The sequence below is a fragment of the Bombyx mandarina genome, chromosome 01 (assembly GCF_030267445.1).
Source record: "Bombyx mandarina strain Sakado chromosome 01, ASM3026744v2".
Taxonomy (NCBI): Eukaryota; Metazoa; Arthropoda; class Insecta; order Lepidoptera; family Bombycidae; genus Bombyx; species Bombyx mandarina.
In genome coordinates, this window is record NC_143208.1 from 13,644,529 (window position 1) to 13,667,093 (window position 22,565).

Below are 22,565 nucleotides of genomic sequence, written 5' to 3' on the forward strand. Positions count from 1 at the left end.
TATGCACCGAGAAAAATAAAGTTACCTACATCAACATCAAACACAATTTAAGGAGTAATCTTAGAGGCACATAAAATAATTCAAACTTTTACATTACGAGATCTCATCTCGTTTCGAAATGTATTCTAAGCCCAAGACATATATATATATATATATATATATATATAATATATATTTTAAACTGTTGTTAACAACGCACTACTTTAGTTTCGATATCAGTTATTGGGACGTCAAATTAGAAAAACAAAAAGATTTTTTCCGTATCACATTATATATTTGACACGATAATAACTCAGAAACATAATATATAAACGTACAATTTCATAGACAACATTTTTAGAGGAAACATTACGTAATAACGACAAACATAAAATAAACATATTGCAACTTAATTAGTAATTTTAATCACACATTAATAAAATAACCATATATTTCAAAAACGTCATCAATGAGCTATTAAAAAAAAACGTCAAACTCCTATCCTCGTAACATAAGATATAACACATAGAACTTTACGTAATAGTATGGTCATTTAGGGTAGCAACACGCATCGGGGAAAATCTGTGGTATTTAGGTCACTGATGGCAGCGACACAACCTTATTCTTGGATATTTACCATAATCGTTGTTCCCTATGTAGATGTTTACCGCATTCACCAATCACGAGCAGTAAATTAATTGCAACGCTCTCGCTTTTACGTCACATACCTACTTATCGCTTGATATTCATTATATGGATGGATGAAAGGCTAAGTACCCACTCGGTTTAAGCGGCATTTCGCTTAATACGCGGCATTTATCTTTGTAATTAAACATGCGTTTAATTCGGTACTAGCTGACCGGGCAGATTTCGTAGTGCCTCAATCGATATATAAAAGACCTAAACTTTTGTATAAAATAAACTTAAAACAAACAAAAGGAATCGGTCCGACGGGGGACACATCTAAGGAAAAACAAAATTGTTTGTTTTTATATAATTCCGAGCATTTTCATATTTATTTACCTTTCAAACCTTCTCTGGACTTCCACGAATAATTCAAGACCAAAATTAGCCAAATCGGTTCAGGCGTTCTCGAGTTTTGGTGAGACTAACGAACAGCAATTCATTTTTATATATATAGATATATAGATTAGCGTCAACATTTCCGTGTTTTTAATTGAACTTCAATTTAGTTTACATCAAACAAATAGCTGAAGAAGTTTTTTGTTATAATTTTTCAAATTTTGAACTGTAAATAGCCTCTGTAAGGTTTCAAAAATGTCGCTTGAACCATATAGTCTTTTACCCCTCGATATGATCACGGTAGGTTTGTTCGAAGTTTCCAAAAGTAATCGATACAGAAAAGAGTAATTAGAATTACTCTTTCAGCGAAATTCAATAAAAGAAAATCCATATAGAACTGTTTCCTATTAAACGAATAACAGATAAATATACAACAATAAAAATGATAGAAAAAAGTCTGCTGCTAGTATCAATAAAGGTGTCATATAAGGAAGAAATCCCTTAGAAAAGTCCCTCCCTTAGAATGCGGAGGATATTTTTTTAATTCTAATCAGCCTACGGCGATTGGAATGCGAGTTTGAAGCAGTAAAAAGGAAGCCGATTCAGCCGCTTCACGACTGTCCCAGACTGGAGACTGTAATTACATGAGGTTTGTCGAAATTTATGTGGTCATATTCTGTTAGATCCACTAATAGCTCCAGATTAATGTTATCAGATTATCGAAGGCAACGAACAAAACTGCATATCGACGCTTGAATGGCAAACGTAACTAAGCGACAATAAGTGCTTTGTACATAAATGATAGGCAATAACCATATTCGATGCGCAAAAAATATATACCTAGTCAGGTCATAAGTATTGTCACACAGTAAAAACTTTTCTTTTAGAATGCTGGCCACAAAAAAGTTTATTGAAATCGAATTTCGTATTGTTCATGAAAATAAAAATGTATACTTTTAGAATTTTACTCATTTTTAAATATGGAGTGGACGCTTAAAGAAGACCGTGTTGCAGTTATTGCCATAGATTATACACTTAATATATTTGAGAGTTATTGCGTTGCATCGTTGCGGTTACGCGCCAATTCAAATTTTTAACATACTGAAAATTTTGAATATAACCAAAAGATTCGTTTATCGTACCATCAAACGATACAATGAAGACTCTAGTGTAGATGACAGGTCAAGAAGTGGTCGCCCTCGGTCTGTTAGGATTCCAGCAGTGATAAAAGCTGTGAAGGCGCGAATTCAAAGAAATCCCAAACGTAAGCAGAAACTGTTGGCCCTTCAGATGGGGTTAAGCAGAACCACGGTGAAAAGGGTGTTAAATGAAGACTTAGGGCTTCGGGCATATCGAAGAAAAACAGGACATCGTTTAAATGCTCGTCTAATGGACCTGAGACTGAAGAGATGCCGCGCTTTGTTGAAGCGGTACGCGGGAAAAAAATATCGGGAAATTCTTTTTTCGGATGAAAAAATTTTTACCGTAGAAGAGAGCTACAACAAACAAAATGATAAGGTGTACGCATACAGTAGTGAAGAAGTGAGCAACCGTATTCCGCGTGTCCAACGAGGTCATTTTTCATCCTCGCTCATGGTATGGTTGGGAGTTTCTTATTGGGGCTTAACAGAGGTACATTTTTGTGAGAAAGGTGTAAAAACGAATGCAGTTGTGTATCAAAATACAGTCCTGACGAACCTTGTGGAACCTGTTTCTCATACCATGTTCAATAACAGGCACTGGGTATTCCAACAAGATTCGGCGCCAGCTCATAGAGCGAAGAGCACACAAGACTGGCTGGCGGCGCGTGAAATCGACTTCATCCGGCACGAAGACTGGCCCTCCTCCAGTCCAGATTTGAATCCGTTAGATTACAAGATATGGCAACACTTGGAGGAAAAGGCGTGCTCAAAGCCTCATCCCAATTTGGAGTCACTCAAGACATCCTTGACTAAGGCAGCCGCCGATATTGACATGGACCTCGTTCGTGCTGCGATAGACGACTGGCCGCGCAGATTGAAGGCCTGTATTCAAAACACGGAGGTCATTTTGAATAAACTTTAGTGTCATAAGAATCTATGTTTTGTTAAGTTCATTTTGGTATATGAATTGTTACATCATTAATAAATTTGTTTCAATTATTTTACATTAAACATGTGACAGAATTTATGACCTGACTAGGTATTTCTAGGTCTATTAAAATCATTTCAATCCTACAGCTGATTCGTTAAAATATATTTTTTTTCAGGTATTTCAACTTTAAATTATATTAGTCTACTGTAATGTTCACGCATTGTCGCTTAGTCACGTTTGCCTTTCATGCGTCGATATGTTTATGACCCCGAGTAACTCTAAAAATTTAAATCCAAACGAAAAATAGTTTCAATAGTATTATTTCTTGTAATTGACTTCAAAAATTTCAAACAAAAAAAGACCAACGTAATACGGTCAATAAATTAAAAATTCACATTTATTTCAAATCAAAATATATTATAGTACAGAACGAGTTACAGTTGAGGATCTCCGACGTTTAATTTGAATGTTGAGTGCCTGTACCCGTCTTCTGTAGTGGACGCGGACGCCCGGAGCGGCTGCTCAGAGTCCCCGGACGCTTTGAACTCCTTGACGACCTAAAGTCGACGTCAAATGTTTTGATTGTGACATAATATGAATGAAATGCATAACCGATCGTCATGAAATTTTGCCTACACTTCATCAGGAACACAGAGAACGACATCTATGCAAAAATTAATACTCCCGACGGAAATGTTAGTTCACGTGAGTGAAGTCGGAGGGAACCCGCCTATAACACAGTATTTTATAACACGGTTCCACTCTCACACAAATAGAAAAATTCTCCAAATCCTCTTATAACACTGTACATATTCTTATAACACGATAATGAGATTTTTGATTAAAATTATTCAGATCTAGATTCGAAATTATTTACATATGCAAATGAACACACAATAATTGGACTAACCGAAATTTACTGATTTGTTTTGTTTATTAGGTAAAAAAATATACAGGCATAGTTGAAATGTTTCATAGAGAAAAATTACTCTCCTCTTTGTACTGACTTTTAGTTTCATATAACACGGTTTCGCACAACACGGGTCTTTGTATGAACGTATGTACTGTGTTATAGAAGAAGGGTTATCTGTACTACAAAAATCTAAAAATAAAACAGATCTACAAATACAGAGAACCTTGAAGTCGTGGCCTAAAGGATAAGACGTCCGGTGCATACGTGTTGAGCAATGCACCGGTGTTCGAATCTCAGGCGGGTACCAATTTTTCTAATGAAATACGTACTCCACAAATGTTCACGATTGACTTCCAGGGTGAAGGAATAACATCTATACTAATATTATAAAGAGGAAAGATTTGTTTGTTTCGAATAGGCTCCGAAACTACTGGACCGATTTGAAAAATTATTTTTCCATTAGAAGCCGACATTGTCCCTGATGAACATAGGCTACTTTATTTATTTATTTTTTAATTTTTTATTTTGTTTCATGTGTGTTTTAATGTTTCCGAAGCGAAGCGAGGGCGGGCCGCTAGTCGTGTAATAAAAATCAAACCCGCAAAATTATAATTTGCGTAATTACTGGTGGTAGGACCTCTTGTGAGGTGGCAGGTACCACCATCCTGCCTATTTCTACCGTGAAGCAGTAATGCGTTTCGGTTTGAAGGGTGGGGCAGCCGTTGTAACAACTATACTTGATACCTTAGAACTTATATCTCACCCATCTAAGCAATAATAATAAAAACTCTGTATATTTGTTGATCTGTAAACACAACACGTTGAAATGACCCACCCCCGAGATGCGAATATCTTCTATCACGCTTACCGGGTAAACGTTGAATACGAGATATGAGACCGAGGACGTCAAATCCCGGATTGGCAAACACCTTTAACATTGCAATGTTCCGATCTTTTTTCCCTACCTATGCTGATAGCCTTGAGAGGCTATTTCAGCTTCGCCCTAACGTGTGTAGGTGAGCTCACGGGGCTCAAACCGGAGTGTTGCTAACACTGACCCTAGCAAGAGGAGTGCTTCACAGAATCTACCACCGAATCGGAAAGGCGACCCACTGAGAAGATCCGGCGAGAAACTCAGTGGGCTGGCAATGTTCCGACTGTGATCGGAAATGTACTGAGACTTATTACATTTTCGCTATAGACACAATTAATGCCTGTAAAAACATTCGTCACTTGCCTTTCGAATGTGTTCTTCTCTAGAAGCCAGCTCTTTAGATAGTTCCTCCTTCCGTTGCTCAAGGTGCGGCTGGTACGGACCTTCTTTGATGCATTTCTCGATATGCTCATACTCCCGATATAAGCTAGCATATTCGGCCAGACTCTGTTTTGCTTCCTGACTTCCTCCACGCCCCTTAGATGTGGCGCCATCAAAATCATCCCGATCGGCGGTCAGGCTGCTTAACAATGTTAATTCGAGACATTGAAATATCCAAAACTTTACACATGTCTTATTGACTAATTACTCACAATAAATATTCTTGGCATTCGTAAAAATTAAGAGTAGGAAGAAATCGGTAATTTCATTCATGAGACATTTTCCACGCTCTAGTACCTAAAAATATTTAAAAAAAAAATATATAGCGGACAGCATTTGTCTGGTGGATTTAGCAGAAGCTTTGAACTAGTGACTTTCTTTCCCGTTAGAGGAAGAGGGACCCACAGCTGATACTACCAAGCAACTACCGCAACCCGAAAACACCAAACAGTAAATGACGCCGCCTCTTTGCGACATGAGTTCTAAGTCTCACTTAATTTTTTATAACAGGACAACATTAAACCCACGGACGGTTCCTGTATTGTCCATATAGTCTGGCGCTCCGTTTACAACGGGATTTTTGAACGGAACTTGGCGCCAGATTCTACCGAATCTGTGGATACAGCCCTCGTCAAATAGATCAAAAATTAAGAAAATTATCAACTTTATTATTCGATGCAGATAATCGTTACTTTTTCTCTGGGAAAACGAGAAAAAATAACTAGAAGTATTGAATAAAGAAAATATCATATTTTGTTAGTACCCGACGAGTTTGTTTTGCGGTCATCGTGTCGCCGAATTACGCCTAAGCGCACTCCCCGACAAGCCCTGCCAAGCTGTATGCGTTACGACTCGACAGAGTTAAGCGAACCCAACAGTTTCGTGTTCCAAGCAATTCACCAATAATATATTAGTTCGAAAAGCTGCAATTACTAAATCACTATTATCGCTCTCGATCATATTTCTAGCGTTTTATACATACAAATACCACTTAAATAAATACAATAATAATGCAGTCAATCGCGAAATTTAATTTATAATTACGCTGGTTTAATAAAAATTATACAGCTACTCGGCAATCGCCAACTGTTGAACGGTACAGGCCGCAGAAACCGCGACCTCGTGCCACCGGCTAACAAGATCGTTCCGGCTAATAATGTTTTAATGTCGCCGGCCTAACTCGTAGGCAGCAACCCTGGTAAGGTCAGCGGGCTGGTGGGCTTGGTGTATAGAGGCCTTAATAATTCTTAAGCGGTATTATATCGTTTATATGGGTTAACTTTACCGTTACTGGTTAGGTTTCGTGCTAAGACATTCTCATCGCAACCGATACCGAATGAGATCGCGATGCCATTCAGAATCGACCATGAAAAAGGATAATAAAATTTAAACTCACTTGTACATCGAAGTGTAGAAGTAATGCGGTCGGTTGATCGCTTTCAAGAACCTCGGAACGATGCCGTCTCCCTCGCGATATAAATTCAAGAGTCTATTGTATGACATGTATTTGTACGAGGGTAAACGCAACATACGATGTCCCAGTTTGATCACGTTTATTTCACGATTGTCCAGAGACGGTTGCTGAATCAAAAAAAAACAAAATGTGTGCAATTCAAACGTGGTAGAAGTGAAACCTTCCAAAATTAAAATACAATTATCCTAAACGTCTTAAGTATATGTAAAATTTTGTCATTAGTAAATAATTGTAAGGTAGCGCCCTCTGTGAATTGATATTTTAATTTCACGTATAATCCTAAATTAAAATTCACTACAAGAGCTTTCATACACACGTTAGTATTAAAAAATCTCACAGATGGCGCTGTATTAAATAGTATGTATATTTCTGTCTCATTCTTTGCTGGCTTCATCCTACACATTTTTGTATTTGTGTCTCTTACCTGTCGTTTTTTCCATTGCATCCGGTTTGAAATCACAACGATTCTAAAGAAGTTTTCACATCAAAAATAAAAATTCAAATTTCAATTATCCCAATTATTATTATAATGTTATAGCACGCTATAATAAGCTTATATAATTTTAGTCTATCTAATGTGAAGCGACTAACGGATCCCTGGTGAAGAAACAAACCAAACAATTTAAAAATACATACCTTTTATGTAAAATTTTATTAAGGCAATGTGTGGACATTCCAATTTAAAAAAAAAAACTGTAATTATTCATTAAAAGCCCTTCGGTTTTGGTAAATTAATCTTCTTATGTTTGTCCTTTATACCATTCATCCGAATGTGAAGAAACTAGCTACTTATGTGTAACATTGTGTAAAGCGATTTTACTGGTGGTAGGACCTCTTGTGAGTTCGAACGGGTAGGTACCACCACCCTGCCTATTTCTGCCGTGAAGCAGTAATGCGTTTCGTTTTGAAGGGAGGGGCAGCCGTTGTATCTGAGTAGCGCATTTACGTCGTAGATATCTATGGTCTCCAGTAACCACTTAACATCAGATGGGCTGTGAACTCGTCCACTCATCTAATAATACTAATAAAAAAGTGAACTCTGTGATGTTATTGTAATTGGCACTCTAGGGCTGTTGATATTATAGTACAAGTAGTTTCAAAAAATCGATTATATTTCTTAAAACTATCGATAGTCACAGCGGATCGTAATCGCGTATCACTAGTGAACCACAATTAAGCTAAAATTCAAATCGAGCAATAAATTGACGTACCGCAGTTGCACTTCTTGTACCGTAAGTCGAAACGTGACCCAGACCTGGAACACAGAAAATCGCTTTAAATCTTCAATCAAATCAATTTAATAGTAAAAATTCAATTATAATATTGACTTTTTTTATTGCTTAGGCGTGTGGATGAGCTCACGGCCCACCTGATGTTAAGCGGTTACCGGAGCCCATAGACGTCTATAAAGTAAATGCCGTCAGCCACCTTGAGACATGAGTTCTATGGTCTCAGTTTTTATGTTCTCAAAGCTAAGTATTATATTTTAAGTAGTTTATTAGATTTGTTTTCTTTTGATTTTCTCTGTGCTTCTTCTACGCTATTTATATTAGACTAGTGAAAAGAATAGTCGAAATTTTGATATTTAAAAAAAATTAGTTTAATGCGTCAGATGAAACTAAGGATTTGGCTATTGAAACTTACCCATGTGATGAGCGATTGTCGATGGTATGCCGGAAAGGGGCTGCTGCACTTTCAGACCATTCAAAACCTGAGTCACGATATCACAAAACATGTAACTTAAATGAGTATTCCTAAATCACGCGTAGAATATTGCAGATCATAGTCCGCCTATTGCATGCAAAAAATAGGCAAAACATAAGCAACCGGACACCAATATAATCTAACCAAAACAATAAAAAAAGTTGTTATAAAATACTTTTATTTAATAAAAACGGTCTATCATAATTTTAATTCACATTTTAAATCTCTAAACAAAATCGAATAACCCTAATATTTTTTCACATTAAGCTAAACACCAATCATGGCAAACGATGTCACATGTGGCTAGTCTATGTGTATAGGTGACGTCACGCATTTTTAGTTTTAGATTACTTGTTGCAATCTTACTCTAGGTATGTATAACCTTGATTAATATCAACATAATCAAAATTTTAGATACATATACACCTGTTAAATACAGAATACGGAGAAATTAAGCTTTGGCAGGCTAATCCAATAGAAATATAGCAGACCTTTATACAGCTATTACTGACTGTTATTTTTGTATAGCATACTCATACTATATAATTATGTTCAATCTATACTAATATATAAATCTACAGTGGTTTTTACGGATGTTCCGTTATAACTACTGAGCCATGCATCCGATTGACTTGAAACTTGGTATCCATGTAGAAAATACATGTACTTCATGGATAGGCTAATATTTCTAATATGAGTGTTGGACTCCCTACACCAGTTGCGGGGGCGTTAATGATGAGAATCTTTGTGGGGGTGAGAACTAATAATGTTAATTTTAAATGCCCAGCGAAGCGAACGGGTACAGCTAGTGTAGTTATAATATTTTTTTAACGAAATCAGTCTATACCTGCTGTATGTTTACGCCGATGTTATGCGAAGGCGCGGTGCTCTTGCTCACAATGAACGGTATATTAGGGCGTTTCGTGTTTTCACAGTAATACCGCACGCCGGCTTGCTTCATCTGTGACGCGACCGTGGGCAACTCGTAGCGATGGCTTCGGTACTTCTCGCGGCGCGGGTAACGATTATCCTCCTAGTAACGATGGTAAAAAATTACTAGTGGCTGGAGAAAAGTGTCAGTGAGAGATCATAGCAAGTCGAAGCCACGTTCCCCTTTCGTGTGGGAGAAGAATGAGAAAATGAGAATTGAGCCGCGAGTTTCTTTTTATAGCTTAGATGGGTGGACGAGCTCACAGCCCACCTGGTATTAAGTGGTTACTGAACCCATAGACATCTACAACGTAAACGCGCCACCCACCTTGAGATATAAGTTCTAAGGTTTCAGTATAGTTACAACGGCTGCCCCACCCTTCAAACCGAAACGCATTACTGCTTCACGGCAGAAATAAGCAGGGTGGTGGTACCTACCCGCGCGGACTCACAAGAGGTCCTACCACCAGTAAGACCACTCACTCATCTGTAATTTCTTCTTTCATAACCCTTTAGCTATAACACAAGTTTTGATTGAATACAACTGATTGTAAGGACAAAGAGTTGACATCTATGAACAGCGGTTTGGTTGGCGGCATACCGCTTTCCGACCCGGCTGGTTCTGATATGAGTCGGGCTTACGGGCCGCAACCGAGATGGCTGTTGTAGATTAAGAACGCTATCGGCCTGGCGTTCTTAATGTTGACTGGTGAAATTCTTTCTACATCTCCCGAGGACCTCACATTCAGGCGAGAGTGTAGGAGACCAGTTGGATGGATGCTTCGACAATCCTAAAATCCTAAGTTCTATTCGAGGTATAAAGAAAATAAAACTGGAGGTTTCGCAATAACCCACGGTCATTCGATAACATGCGAACTTATTGTGGTACACTTCATTCACGTTTGTTTGCATAAGATTTAGTGTATTGGGAGATCGTGGTCAATGAATGATAAAAAAATATGTTATTTTTTATACGTTATTACAAAGTTAAGTCGTATACTGTGTGCATTACTAATAAAAATCTTACGTTACGGACGTTTTTTCCCGGTAAGGGTACCCCTCCGCATCGTCCCATAAGGAACTTCGTTCTAAAACGTATTCTAAACTTTATGGTGAAAATAATATTCTTTAAAAATAAGATTAAACGAAAACTGCCAACCTTCTTAGATTCGACGTGGGACTTTTTAGATTCAACGGGACCGGTCTCGTTTGGTGGACGCCGCACGGGAGCATCAACCCTTTTCTTGTCACAACCTACAACAATAAACTTACCTATTATAAATTATTCCGACATTATCCTTTTTCTTTGCTTAGTCTAGTAACTTTGCGTTAATATATCTCCTTCTTTCTTTCCTATTACCCTACAGTCAAAGAAACATGTAAGAGTTTTATAAAAAATATAAAGATAATAATTTTATAACGGTGTTCAAACTATCTCCAATATAATTATAATGAAGCAGTGTGTTTTTAAATAGCCCCTCATCAACCTACAGAACCCAATCCCCTCAAATTTTAACCGTCCAACACTGCTATGGTATAGGGCTCGAATTAAATTCTTCCATTAGCATCGGTCTTGGGCAGTCTCGTCCCACGTAATTCCCAAAATGCTATGCGCTAATATATGGTATTTTTTTATTTATTTTGTATGTAAACCTTTGAATTAATTTCGGGTTTCGACAAAAATGAACGTTAAAACGGAAACGTGCTTTGTCGATACTATTTATTCTGATAGCACATAATAGAGGTGTCTGGTACCGATCGTTTTCTTCTTGTTCCATCTGTCTTGATTATATGATGACGTCTGCGCTTGTCGCTGGGCGTTGAGCGGGGGACTCGACCGTTCTTTGTTAAATAGTTCCAACACCGGCCTTTCCTCGTGATAGCTTTGACCTGCATTCATTAAAAAAAAACACTTTTTTTTTTAATAATCACGCCACGTTAACTGATTCCGTGATAAGTTCGTAAAGAACTTGTGTTACAGGTACCAGATAACGGAAATAAGTGTTAGATTTTTATTATACTCATACATATATTTAATATACGTCCATAACCCTGGAAAAGACATTTATATTTATCATACAAATATCTTCCCTTGGCGGGATTCGAACCCGCGACCCCCTTGTGTAGTGACCATGTCACTTACCACTACACCAGACGGCCGTCTAATCACCCTTCAAGTTCAATCTTCTAACGAGGTTCGGATATATAAACCTTATGACTGTTATGGCGCTTTTTATATCGCATGTATAGGCTGCACTTTCTATGCCTGTCAGGAAGTTTTCAAGGGTTCTAGTTTGAAGAGTGGGCACAGCAGTTATACAATATAATTGAGACTTCGACTTCATGTTTCTAGTTCAGTAACGGCATTTACTTCGTCCTTTTTACCGACTCATCGATTGATTTTCGTAAAAATGAATGATAAGATACCTCGAGGAGGAGGTATTTTTGTAAAATGACCTGCAGATTTTTCAGCCACAATGTCTTCCTTTACCCAACATCCATTTACCCTTGCAAACCTTAACCTTAATTATTGTATTTACTCGTATTACTATAGTAGCTCATATCCATTTGATAAGTACTCGCGGGAAATATTCCAATATAGTCACGTGATGTGACAATACACTTTTTTTTTTTTTTTTAAGTGATTTTATTACCTGGTAACTAAGACCTTTAAGTCATGTCTTATTTTACTTTATTTTCTTAATTGTATGAAAAATGATAATATGGAGTGAAATGAAATGAAGATGATTAATTTGAGACATTAATCAACTGGGATGAAATTTAATGAAATGAGATGAATGGGATGAAATATAATCGCAGTAAAATGGTGGTCATTTACTGAGATTTTTTCAGTGGACTTTTTGGAGGAACCGAGAAGTTACGTCCAGCAGCTTTGTTTCATTTTCCCACATTTGTGCACTTTCACAGATATTAAACAGTTAATAAACCACCATTATTACACATTTAAACCTGATGAAACACTAAATAGACAAAATAAAACAAATCACACAACTTCACTCCTCGCGTTCCCGCCAAAAAGTCCTACACTTATTTTTCACTCGATGGGTTACCAGCTCGCAGACAGCCTCTTATTAATTAATAAAAAAATCGTTAAGCAATTGCTTAACGATTTTTTTGGCCATCTTCTGCTGGTAGCTTCGATCAGTTACACTAGCTTCACTAAATGTGTAAGACAGCTCACGGGGCTCAGTCTGAGAGTGCTTAAGCAAGCCCGTATATATTACACATTAATCTTGCCACCCACCTTTATTCCCGGGGCCTAAGTTTCAATTTTGTATACATGTCATTGCCTACTTATTAGCAGTCAGCGCACGGTTACCTGTGTTGATGTGGCGTTGGTTGGCTGAAGGCGCACCGCGGTATTGTTTTAGTGTGTCGCCACCACTCTCGTGACGTTTTGTTTCTGTAATAATTATGTTATCAGTTCAAAAGCTGTCACGATTTCAACCAGCAGTGAAATGAAGAGCATGCTTTAGGCCCTGTAGCCTTATGGTTAAGAATCAGTGTCAAGCTGTTACTTCAAGCTCTTACCTAGGTACCTAGGTAAGAGCTTGAATTCCGCAAGTAGGCATTCACGAGTTAATACGCACCTACTTAAGACGTGCTCACGAATTACTTCTATTGTAGAGGAACAACATCGTTGCCTACTGCTCGTAAGGCGAACTGTAAGTTAGCACGATTGAATATCGCAATATCTATTTCTGAAAACAATTGACAATTTGACCTCGTGTCTCAAGGTCCATGGAGGTATTCGGACAGCCAACAGACGGATGTCAGACAGCCCGTTTAAAGCAATATATTGATACAAATTTTCTAAAGCACGCTGAAGGCTTAGCCTTGGTTGTAGTAATGATGTGTACATGATGTGACAGGCGCGTTTGTCTGAGTAAACTGAAAGAGCGTTAGCAAAGAAATTGAAAACAAATTTAAAAAGCCGTTGAAATCATTTTTAATGGTATTTAATTTAGGCATAAACCAGTTATTGACACGGACAGCGTTGTGATAGTGGCCAAGATCAAACCTTCATCACATATGATTTGTAGTGTACACACCTTAATTTTAGATACCTACTTAACTTTCCCGGTAATTTGTATCGTAAGCACTGTCAAAATACATGCTCGGCAGTTTACCCTACACTATATGCAAGGGCGGATCCAGGGGGTGGGTCATGGGGGTCATGACCCCCCCCCCCCCTGAGCTGGTTCCAGGACCTAGGTGGACCGCATATTGAACATAATGATTTCAGGACCACGGTTATGGAATATAAATAAGCTGCCTCGTTCCGGGCGTGATAGGGCTTCTCTGGATTTCTTCAAGAGAAGATGACAATAATATGTTGTTGTGTATATGTACAAGTTATTATGTGTTAAGTTTTTCAAGTGTACAATAAAGAATAAATATTTTTAAGTACAGTACTTACGTACATTAATAAAATACCTACTTTTAACTTGTATCTATTGTTATCAAAATTAAATTATAAGTTCTTGACTTGACCATGACTATGTGACCCCCTCCTGGCACCAAAGCTGGATCCGCCCTTGACTATATGCGGGGTATATGTATTTATTATCACCGCTTTAAGCAGACTAGCAAATGGTGTACTTCATTATGACTAATCACTGACGCTCATGAACATCAGTGATCTTAGGATCTCGGCTAAGCCGCTGCCTACAACTGTGGATTCTACTCAAGCCTCAATAGAAGTAGATCGACGAAATATCGATGCGTTTGGGGGACATCGTAGCATAGCGCGATCGGGATCCGAATGGTACGTGAGAAAAAAGTATTTCCGGCAACTCATTGTGGATGAACGCAGAAGAACGTATTCTTTTGCTACTGTTCGTTTGCTGTTGGTTCATTGAAACCATGGTAATTGCTGTAGGTGTACTGGTGGAGGACCACTTGTGAGTCCGCGCGGGTAGGTACCACCACCCTGCCTATTTCTGCCGTAAAGCAGTAATGCGTTTCGGTTTGAAGGGTGGGGCAACCTTGTAACTATACTGAGATCTTAGAACTTATATCTCAAGGTGGGTGGCGCATTTACGTTGTAGATGTCTGTAGGCTCCAGTAACCACTTAACACCAGGTGGGCTATGAGCTCGTCCATTCATCTAAGCAATAAAAAAAAAAGGTAAATTATCAAGCATCTGACGGCAATATAGGTTGAAAAAATTTTATTGTTAGGTATTTGTCAGTTGTTGTTTCTGTGCTTACCATCTTTAATAGTATTCTCTTTAGGGACGTGTCTTCGCCGATTGAGCGCTGGAACTTGACGGACTTCTTTGGGGTTCTTGACTTTCAAAGAACTATAGAACGCACGTAGAAGCGTTTAGATATATTTTTGACATTTAACTGAAAAACTATACCTAACATATTTTATTGGGGTCTTCGTTGTGGTTATATGTTTTGTGGATAATAGAAAAAAGACAACGCGCTCAATTGAATACGCCGAAAGAATGAATTAATGAAATTCGGGATATCTTTTTCCCATGCGGGATTCTTCTAAATTGCAAATGTAGGTATCTAGTTTTAAGCATTGCTTGAAAAAACACGAAATGGTGGTTTCAGAAACTTTCGAGAGAAAAAAATTAAATTCAAATCTATCAATTAATACTAGAGGTGCTTTATGCTGCATGTTACTAATCCTCTCACCCAAACTTAACTTCATTGGAAAATAATAAAATTTTACGAGAGCTGATTTATGTTTATTTTTTGCCTTTTGTCTTCGGTACATCGAGGTATGCAACAATGATGAGCATGAAATATGTCCGCTAAAATTTCTATCGTTAAAAATGACAATGACAGTCATTGATAGGGGTTTTTTTAAGGCTACCTATGCTGATAGCCTTGAGAGGCTATATCAGCTTCGCCCAAACGTGTAGGTGAGCTCAAGGGGCTCAAACCAGAGTGGTCCTAGCTGGCCCTAGCAAGAGCAGTGCTTGGCAGAATCTACAACCGGATCGAAAACGCGACCCACTGAGAAGATCCGGCGAGAAACTCAGTGGGTTGTCTCTGTGGGGGATAGGGTTAAAGATTCGGATTTGAAACAAAAGCTGGCAGCGCCATCGTTGTGACCGTTCCAGAAGAGCTAACCATTAGTGCAAAATCATTATTACACTGCCATCTATCGAGCTATGATTCATCAAGCTACAACAAAATAATTTCTGCTGTACTTCCTACAAAGAGAGAATTCGGAATAGTTGTGTCTGTGGGGGATAGAGTTAAAGATTCGGATTTGAAACAAAAGCTGGCAGCGCCATCGCTGTGTACGTTCCAGAAGAGCTAACCATTAGTGAAAACCATCATTACACTGCCATCTATCGAGCTATGATCAAAGCAGAGTGCATTCATCAAACTACAACTAATTTCTGTTGTACCTACTCCTACAAAGAGAGAATTCGGAATAGTTAGATTCGAATGGATATTATCTTTTATAATATTATTTTCATACGAGAAACGCTTTCACATAATTTAAGGGATATATTTAAATATATATTATATAAAAGTTGTTAAATTTTAAGTTTTTCGACCAGTTTTGTTTCGCCCACGTTAGTGCTTGTGTTTATAAGTACTATTCCGCTAGGGGCGCTGTTCCAACTCCATACTGAGCTACGCGTTCGAGAAGTTAAAAAACTCGCACTAAGCACACTGTTGTAGTTAAAAAAGTGACGTTTATTAGTTGAAATGCATACTAATGTTGTGGCCGCTGATCAAAGAGGTCGACGTCAGAGTAACGAGGTACAGTATCGTCATCACCGCAGGCCACCTCCATAGGACCCTCGCTACTGAACTGCGTACCAGCTCCATACATACCTGTTGAATTGAGAAGACTCAACTAATTTCATAATACATTTATGCTAGTTTCAATAAAAACTTGACTCAGAGCGAAGGATTTTTATTTCTCTTTATGTACAATACGTGCACGTACGACCAGAATTTTATTTGTGCAACTGCAACGGTGTTGCCATACTTACTAGGGTGTTCCCACAATAAAAACAATTAAATAAAGTGTCATGTTTAGGATGGCCTTAAGCAGTCTCTGTTTCACTCTATTTATTACCGCATCGGGCAAACATTCATATGATGAACAATTTTGTTTACTCTTTGTCCGAGTGTTTAATATCATTGTACGTGTTTTGAATTTAGATATTATTATGTTTGGGACTGGGAAAAGGATAAGTTTTAGGACTCACTCTGTAGCTCGTTGATGCACTATTCTATTTTCTCACTGGCGAGAGTTATATGTGCTGATTGATCAACAAATTACAATTTTATTGTTTTTGCACCGGCACCATGTTTAGTTTTTTTTACACACTTCGCGCCATTTTCATTCGCGCTTAGTTTTTCTTGTAGTGTCAACAGATGGCGTGGATAGGGGATTAAGAAAATAATAAGGAAAAGGAAGTCCCAACAGTACGTATATATTTAAGCGTACACAAGTATGTATATCTGTTTCTGGTTTATATTTATAGTGCCTACAGGGAATCCTAGTTTGAGGCCACATGACGTGTGTGAATTGTGCCCAATTATTATTATTGTTATTAGTATCTGAGGAATTCATCTAAAGCGAAGTGGTATGACACGCGCGATTTGTCTTTTTGCATTTAATTAGCATATTACAGGCTCAACACTCAACACCTTATTCACACTACAAAACTAAAAAAAGCACTTTGTACTACTAACTGTCCCCGTCTGGATAATTTTTTCTAGGTTGATTTTTTCCATAATTATTATAGCCCGCCGAGCCTGGTTTCTCCTAAAACAGAACAATCAACTAAGTCTAATTGTCTCGAGAATAACGTGTCCAACACAGATTAAAACGTTAAGAACAATACTCCACATCGTCCAACAATATTAATAATATTCAAACATCCACGAATCCGTGATCAAAGAAAACTGTAAAGCATTGGAAACGATAAGTCGAAAACAATTTAATGACAACAAAAATATGAGTTAAACGGTAAAAGGATTTTTAATTATATCATCCAACTTTTTTACTTTTTTTAAGCTTCGAAAAATTTAAATTAATGTCAACTATAAAATTAAGTTCCTAACGTTATATACGTGACATATTATATCTATATTGTGCTACCTTCAAACGCTGTGCTTCCGGTGGCTTATAGTTCTTAGTACCGCGCATCTCTCCAAGCATCATATGCTGTTCAACGGAAGCAGGATCAACATATCCTCTTATCGGATTATGTGGCATCTCTATTTTACGCAGACGTGCCGCATGCTGGGACACTTCTGTAATCAGCAAAACTGTTAGCAAGGCAACTGTTTTATACGGAAGAATTTGGGCTGCTCGTTATTTAATCCTACTATGATATCTAACTATTAAATGTCATCTAAATATTATTATATAATACATAATGGTGAGATTTCCCCGATAGGCAGATAAACTATCAGGCATTGCCGGGTTATATCGTGCGATTTAGGACATACTGTAACAGGAAGTTCAGTTCCGAGCGTCAGAGAGAGTAGAAGAGTTCTGGGTAGATATGAGTGTTAGTGATAAGTTAGTCATTATTATGATGATAAATAGTCATGAGTGGTATGCGCGATAGTAAAAGGTAGATTTGGCGTTCATTGTGTCTTGTCACAATAGCAAGCTTGCTGTTCTTAAATTACTTGTCTAAAAATCTAAATAATAAAACACACAGTAAATTTATGTACAAGAAGAAAATTTATAGAAAACTCACTTTTTTTCGGCTGCGTTCTTACTGTGATAACTGGTATGTTATCTAGAGCTAGTTGCGGTTCGCCAACCTTGGTCATACTAGAACGGAAATAAAATTCATCTCAAAAATTATTTTATTATACTACCGAGAGCAGACAGCTATACGATCCACCTGCCACACCTCGGTAATAGACAAAGATAATAGCATTTGGAAATTCATTTCACAATCATGTTTTTCCGTACCTATCTGCTGGTAACCTTACAGGCTATTCCAGCTACGCCCAGACAGGTAGGTGAGCTCACCGGCATAGCCCGAGAGAATTTGCTTAGCAAGAGCCGTGCTTCGCAAAATCAACCACTGGATCGGAATCGCGACCCACTGAGAAGATCCGAGGAGAAACTCAGTGGGCTGTGTCTATGTGGGTATACCGTCACTTGAAATAAAAATTCAATATCACAAAACCAATTAACCTTCTTTTTTTTAATTTCTTTTTCTTCCTTAACACTCTTACTAAATCGATTTTGTCCTGCAAATCATCACAACGTGCTTCCGCCAACGCAAATTGATCATCTACTTCCGGTATCGAAGCTGCAATGGCAATATCAGTAAACGTATTATTTCTAAATTAAATAAATCGATGTGCTATATATAAATAATGTTCCAAATAAATATATATCTAATTTTGTAATCATGGCTTCTTCAACGAGCCATAGGTACTGTTATTAAAAAAATAATTATGGAAAGGGCTGTGGAAGTATTATTATTAAAAACGCACCTCTTATGTCCAACTTCTTTTCTGAACGAGTACAATCTAAAACTCCAGCAAGACTACTAGAACTTCTGTGTCGCTTATCTGCAAATGTTAACAAAGATGAGATAACTATTTAATTTTTATATTGAAAGATATTTTTCATAAAAACTGAGGAAAATATAAAACAAAAATTACGATCAAAGAGAAAGTGATTTCAACACTTAAACCTAAATACTCGTACATTTAATAGAAATCTGACTTCAAACGAATAGGTACCTAAAGTTGGAATAACTATTTTAAAGCTATAACGATTATGAATTTTGGTAAACGATTAACATTAGTAGCGTCATGAAATTATCGGTTATCTACTACGGCGATAAATAAAAACCGGTAAATGTAAGCGCTTTTTCGTTCATTTCGTACGTTTTAAGGATGATTCAATTTTAAAGTTTGATTTGGAGCTTGGAGTAGGTATGTGAATTAATTAGAATTAACGCAACAATAAACTAGTTACGTGATAAAAATAAGTTATCGTCTCGTTAGACTTGATTTTATGACGCGAAAATTCATGAAGATTGTTCCACTGGCTAGACTAAAACTCTTTATAGAGCCCATATAGCTATTTAGATACCCTTCGAGTCATTAGAAACACAGTCTTATAAATAAATTTTCTGTTATTTGGAACTGCATCACTAATTAAACTAAATGAGTAATGCGAGATATGTATTATTACTAAAAGCCGCCATTTTGCCACATTGAACATTTTATTTATTGAGGCGTTACTCCTTTAAAATGCAGGACAGTAATGGAAACGATCTTTTGACAACGATACGAATGTTTCTAGATAGTCTGCGTTTTATTTGAGAATATTTAAACTTCTCTCACAAACCTTTCACTAACTTTAAGCAGTCGCCCATTATAACTTGAAATTTACATAGCACACAATCACACAACTCAACGGCGAGGTGCTAATGTTTGAATAAACAAAACTTTTAATTATTAAATATAAAAATGGTGGTACACTAATAAAATCACTAAAAAATCATTGCGTCAAAGTTGTCAAAATAATACCAATCATTTGAACAAAAAACCATCAAGCAATACTTAAATCATACAGGTTATTTACGTACTGGCCAAATGACCAAAAAGAATTAATTTTAAAAACCATTTTACAATTTCTAAAATTAACGTAAATCGTAGGTACTGGCGTTTTGCTTTGGTCTCCCCAAAATTATGACAAATACTTTGTACATAAAACTATTAACAATATAAAAGTTTTATTCTACTCGTATGTTATAATAACTGCCGGAAAAATATAAGACAAACTTACCCAAACCTCGGTAGTCAAGCATTTTTCATAAAGGCTAACCCCCGTAGGGTTGTAGCCAAAGTACTTATCCAACGAGGCGGTAAAATATCCCACGCCCATAAATATCTATAACGTAAATGCCGCCACCCACCTTGGGATGTGAGTTCTAAGATCTTAGTATAATTACAAAGGCTGCTCCACCCTTCAAACCGAAACGCATTACTACTTCACGGCTGAAATAGGCAGGGTGATATCTACACGTGCGGACTCACAAGAGGTCCTACCACCAATATTTTTGTTATATTATAGTAGTTATTGTACCTAAATGACAAAATGTGTGATTGAGCCCAGTCAAACTAAGCTAAAACTGAAAAAAATACCAAAGAGATCATAATATTTACCTTAGTTTATGTAGCTTACGCATTCTTAATGGACGGGCTTACTAGATAAAATATTTCAAAATTTATTTTATCCTAATTTTTAGTTATGGTATAAGTATAAACCTTCATGTAGGGCAACAATAGCTCAATTTGGCTAACACAGTCAGGTAACATGCAACCAAAGAGTACGAAATTATCGAAATGGATATTGTAGGAAACATCTTTAGAAAATATAGCTCATTAATAACGGCTTTAGCATTTACATAATAATATGTACACGTCTTTTACATACCTACTTAGTCTTGTATGTTTTTAATATCACCTATGAAATAACTGAAATGGTTTAGAGAAAGTGCAAGACAGTTCATTTTCTTAAATAAAAACATTACGTCGGACAGACTGCACAGGGTTGAAACTCTCATACAAAGCCGAAGTTTGTTTTTTCAAGCGCAGCCTTGTAAACAGGGGGAGTAAATTTCAAAACATTTTGGCACTAATGTTCTAGTAAGCTCACTAAACGGGAAGAATATATTTTGAAGTCGAAGTGAACATCTTTCGCTTCACTCCAGCTGAACTCCAGTTTCATTCATCTTATTATCTTGTGTCATTTATTTTTTCACCAGTGGGTAGAAAATCTCACTTTTAACCCGGTGTTAAGTAGATATAAGAACGGTAGGGAACGGTAGGGAGCGGCTTGGCTCTGCTCCTGGCATTTATGAAGTCCATGGGCGACGGTAACCACTTACCATCAGGTAGGTCGTATGCGGGTGGATCGTTTACCTACAGGGCAATAAAAAAAGGCACCGATAGACATGAAATAGTGAATGCGAAGAATTAGTATTTATTTTGCAATGAACGCGAGGTAGCTAGCTCTGTCGTGAGTAGATTTTACAGGAGTTAGCAGGGCCGGATTTAGACTTAATGCCGCTCCTGGGCACCGGAAAAAAATCCGCCCCAATACTGGAATTTTACCTAAATTTATAATTTATATATTTTATTTTTCGATATTAAATTAACTAATTTATTATATTATATATATATATATTTATTTTATTAACTATTATTTTAAATATCCAAGGAAATAAGTTGATTAAATCATTTTGATTTTTTTTTTACCAAAAGTGCCAAACTTATAATTCACAAATAATGGATGAATTGAATTTGTTGAATAATCAATTAAACAGAAAATTATTAATTAATAGAATTAATTAATTATATTGAACAATCTTGATAAGACTAAAAAAAATATTTACTTTGAAAATTTTGCCGCCCTAAAAAATTGCCGTCCTGGGCACTGCCCCGACTGCCCCTAGTGTAATGCCGGCCACTGACATGCGCGCAAATATTCGTACATTGTACGAATGTTTGCGCGCATGTGGAGGGCCGTCAAACATTCATTCGCAAACCTAGCGGCTGTGCAAATGGGCTCGCATACTCAATTTGCGAACCCGTTTGCGCTTCCTCCTACACTTGTTTACGAATGTCTTACGAATTTCTCCTCCTTTTTAATTCGTCAATAGAACATTGAAGAGAAAAAGAGTTTTTAATTCTTTCCCAGACATCATTAACAGCCATGCGGTTTTTATGGGATTTCTTTTGATGAAGATACGCTACACAGTAGACGTCACGAACTATGAAAATGGCGTTTAGTATACATCCGTTACCTTCGCAATCATAAGTGTATAATCTATGTTCGCAATCGTCGGCACAACTGGGCAAGCGAATGTGCGGGAGACTACGCGAAGGTTCGAGGTTCGCGCGCTTTGATGTCTGTTAATAAACCGACACAGCTTGGAAAACTACAAATGCAGCGAAAACTTTGCATAATCATTCGCAAATGTCGTCCTACACTTGTGGGTTTGCGTATTCGTGCGCATGTGAGTGACCGGTGTAAAAGTAAATCCAGTACTGGAGTTAGTGATGCCAACCATCTGCGTAACGTCTGCTTACTTACGTTACTAATAACATATGTATATATTTTTACGCAATTACTTTATTTCATTTATATTTGTT

At 37.2% G+C, this 22,565-nt stretch overlaps 1 protein-coding gene across 1 annotated transcript; it reads right to left on the reverse strand.

Annotated features, from left to right (window-relative positions):
- Positions 1–3,292: 3,292 nt before the first annotated feature.
- LOC114252692 (uncharacterized) lies at positions 3,293–19,780 on the reverse strand. Its single transcript, XM_089728431.1, has 17 exons — positions 19,753–19,780; positions 18,888–18,965; positions 18,583–18,700; positions 18,134–18,210; positions 17,524–17,693; positions 17,115–17,187; positions 16,124–16,244; positions 14,646–14,737; positions 12,752–12,835; positions 11,167–11,301; positions 10,571–10,665; positions 9,329–9,514; positions 8,422–8,488; positions 7,989–8,032; positions 6,700–6,884; positions 5,226–5,445; positions 3,293–3,632 (listed from the first exon to the last, which is right to left on the reverse strand). The coding sequence occupies exons 1-17, from the start codon at positions 19,778–19,780 to the stop codon at positions 3,510–3,512; spliced, it is 1,896 nt and encodes a 631-aa protein (XP_089584557.1). The 3' UTR covers positions 3,293–3,509.
- Positions 19,781–22,565: the final 2,785 nt, after the last annotated feature.

Coding starts and splice junctions, on each gene's coding strand:
- LOC114252692 (XM_089728431.1), bottom strand. CDS start 19,780: ATGGGCGACTGCTTAAAGTTAGTGAAAG. Junction 18,966..19,752: donor CTGCTTAAAGTTAGTGAAAG/GTTTGTGAGAGA, acceptor TAACATTTGCAG/ATAAGCGACACAGAAGTTCT. Junction 18,211..18,582: donor AAGAAATTAAAAAAAAGAAG/GTTAATTGGTTT, acceptor TTTCCGTTCTAG/TATGACCAAGGTTGGCGAAC.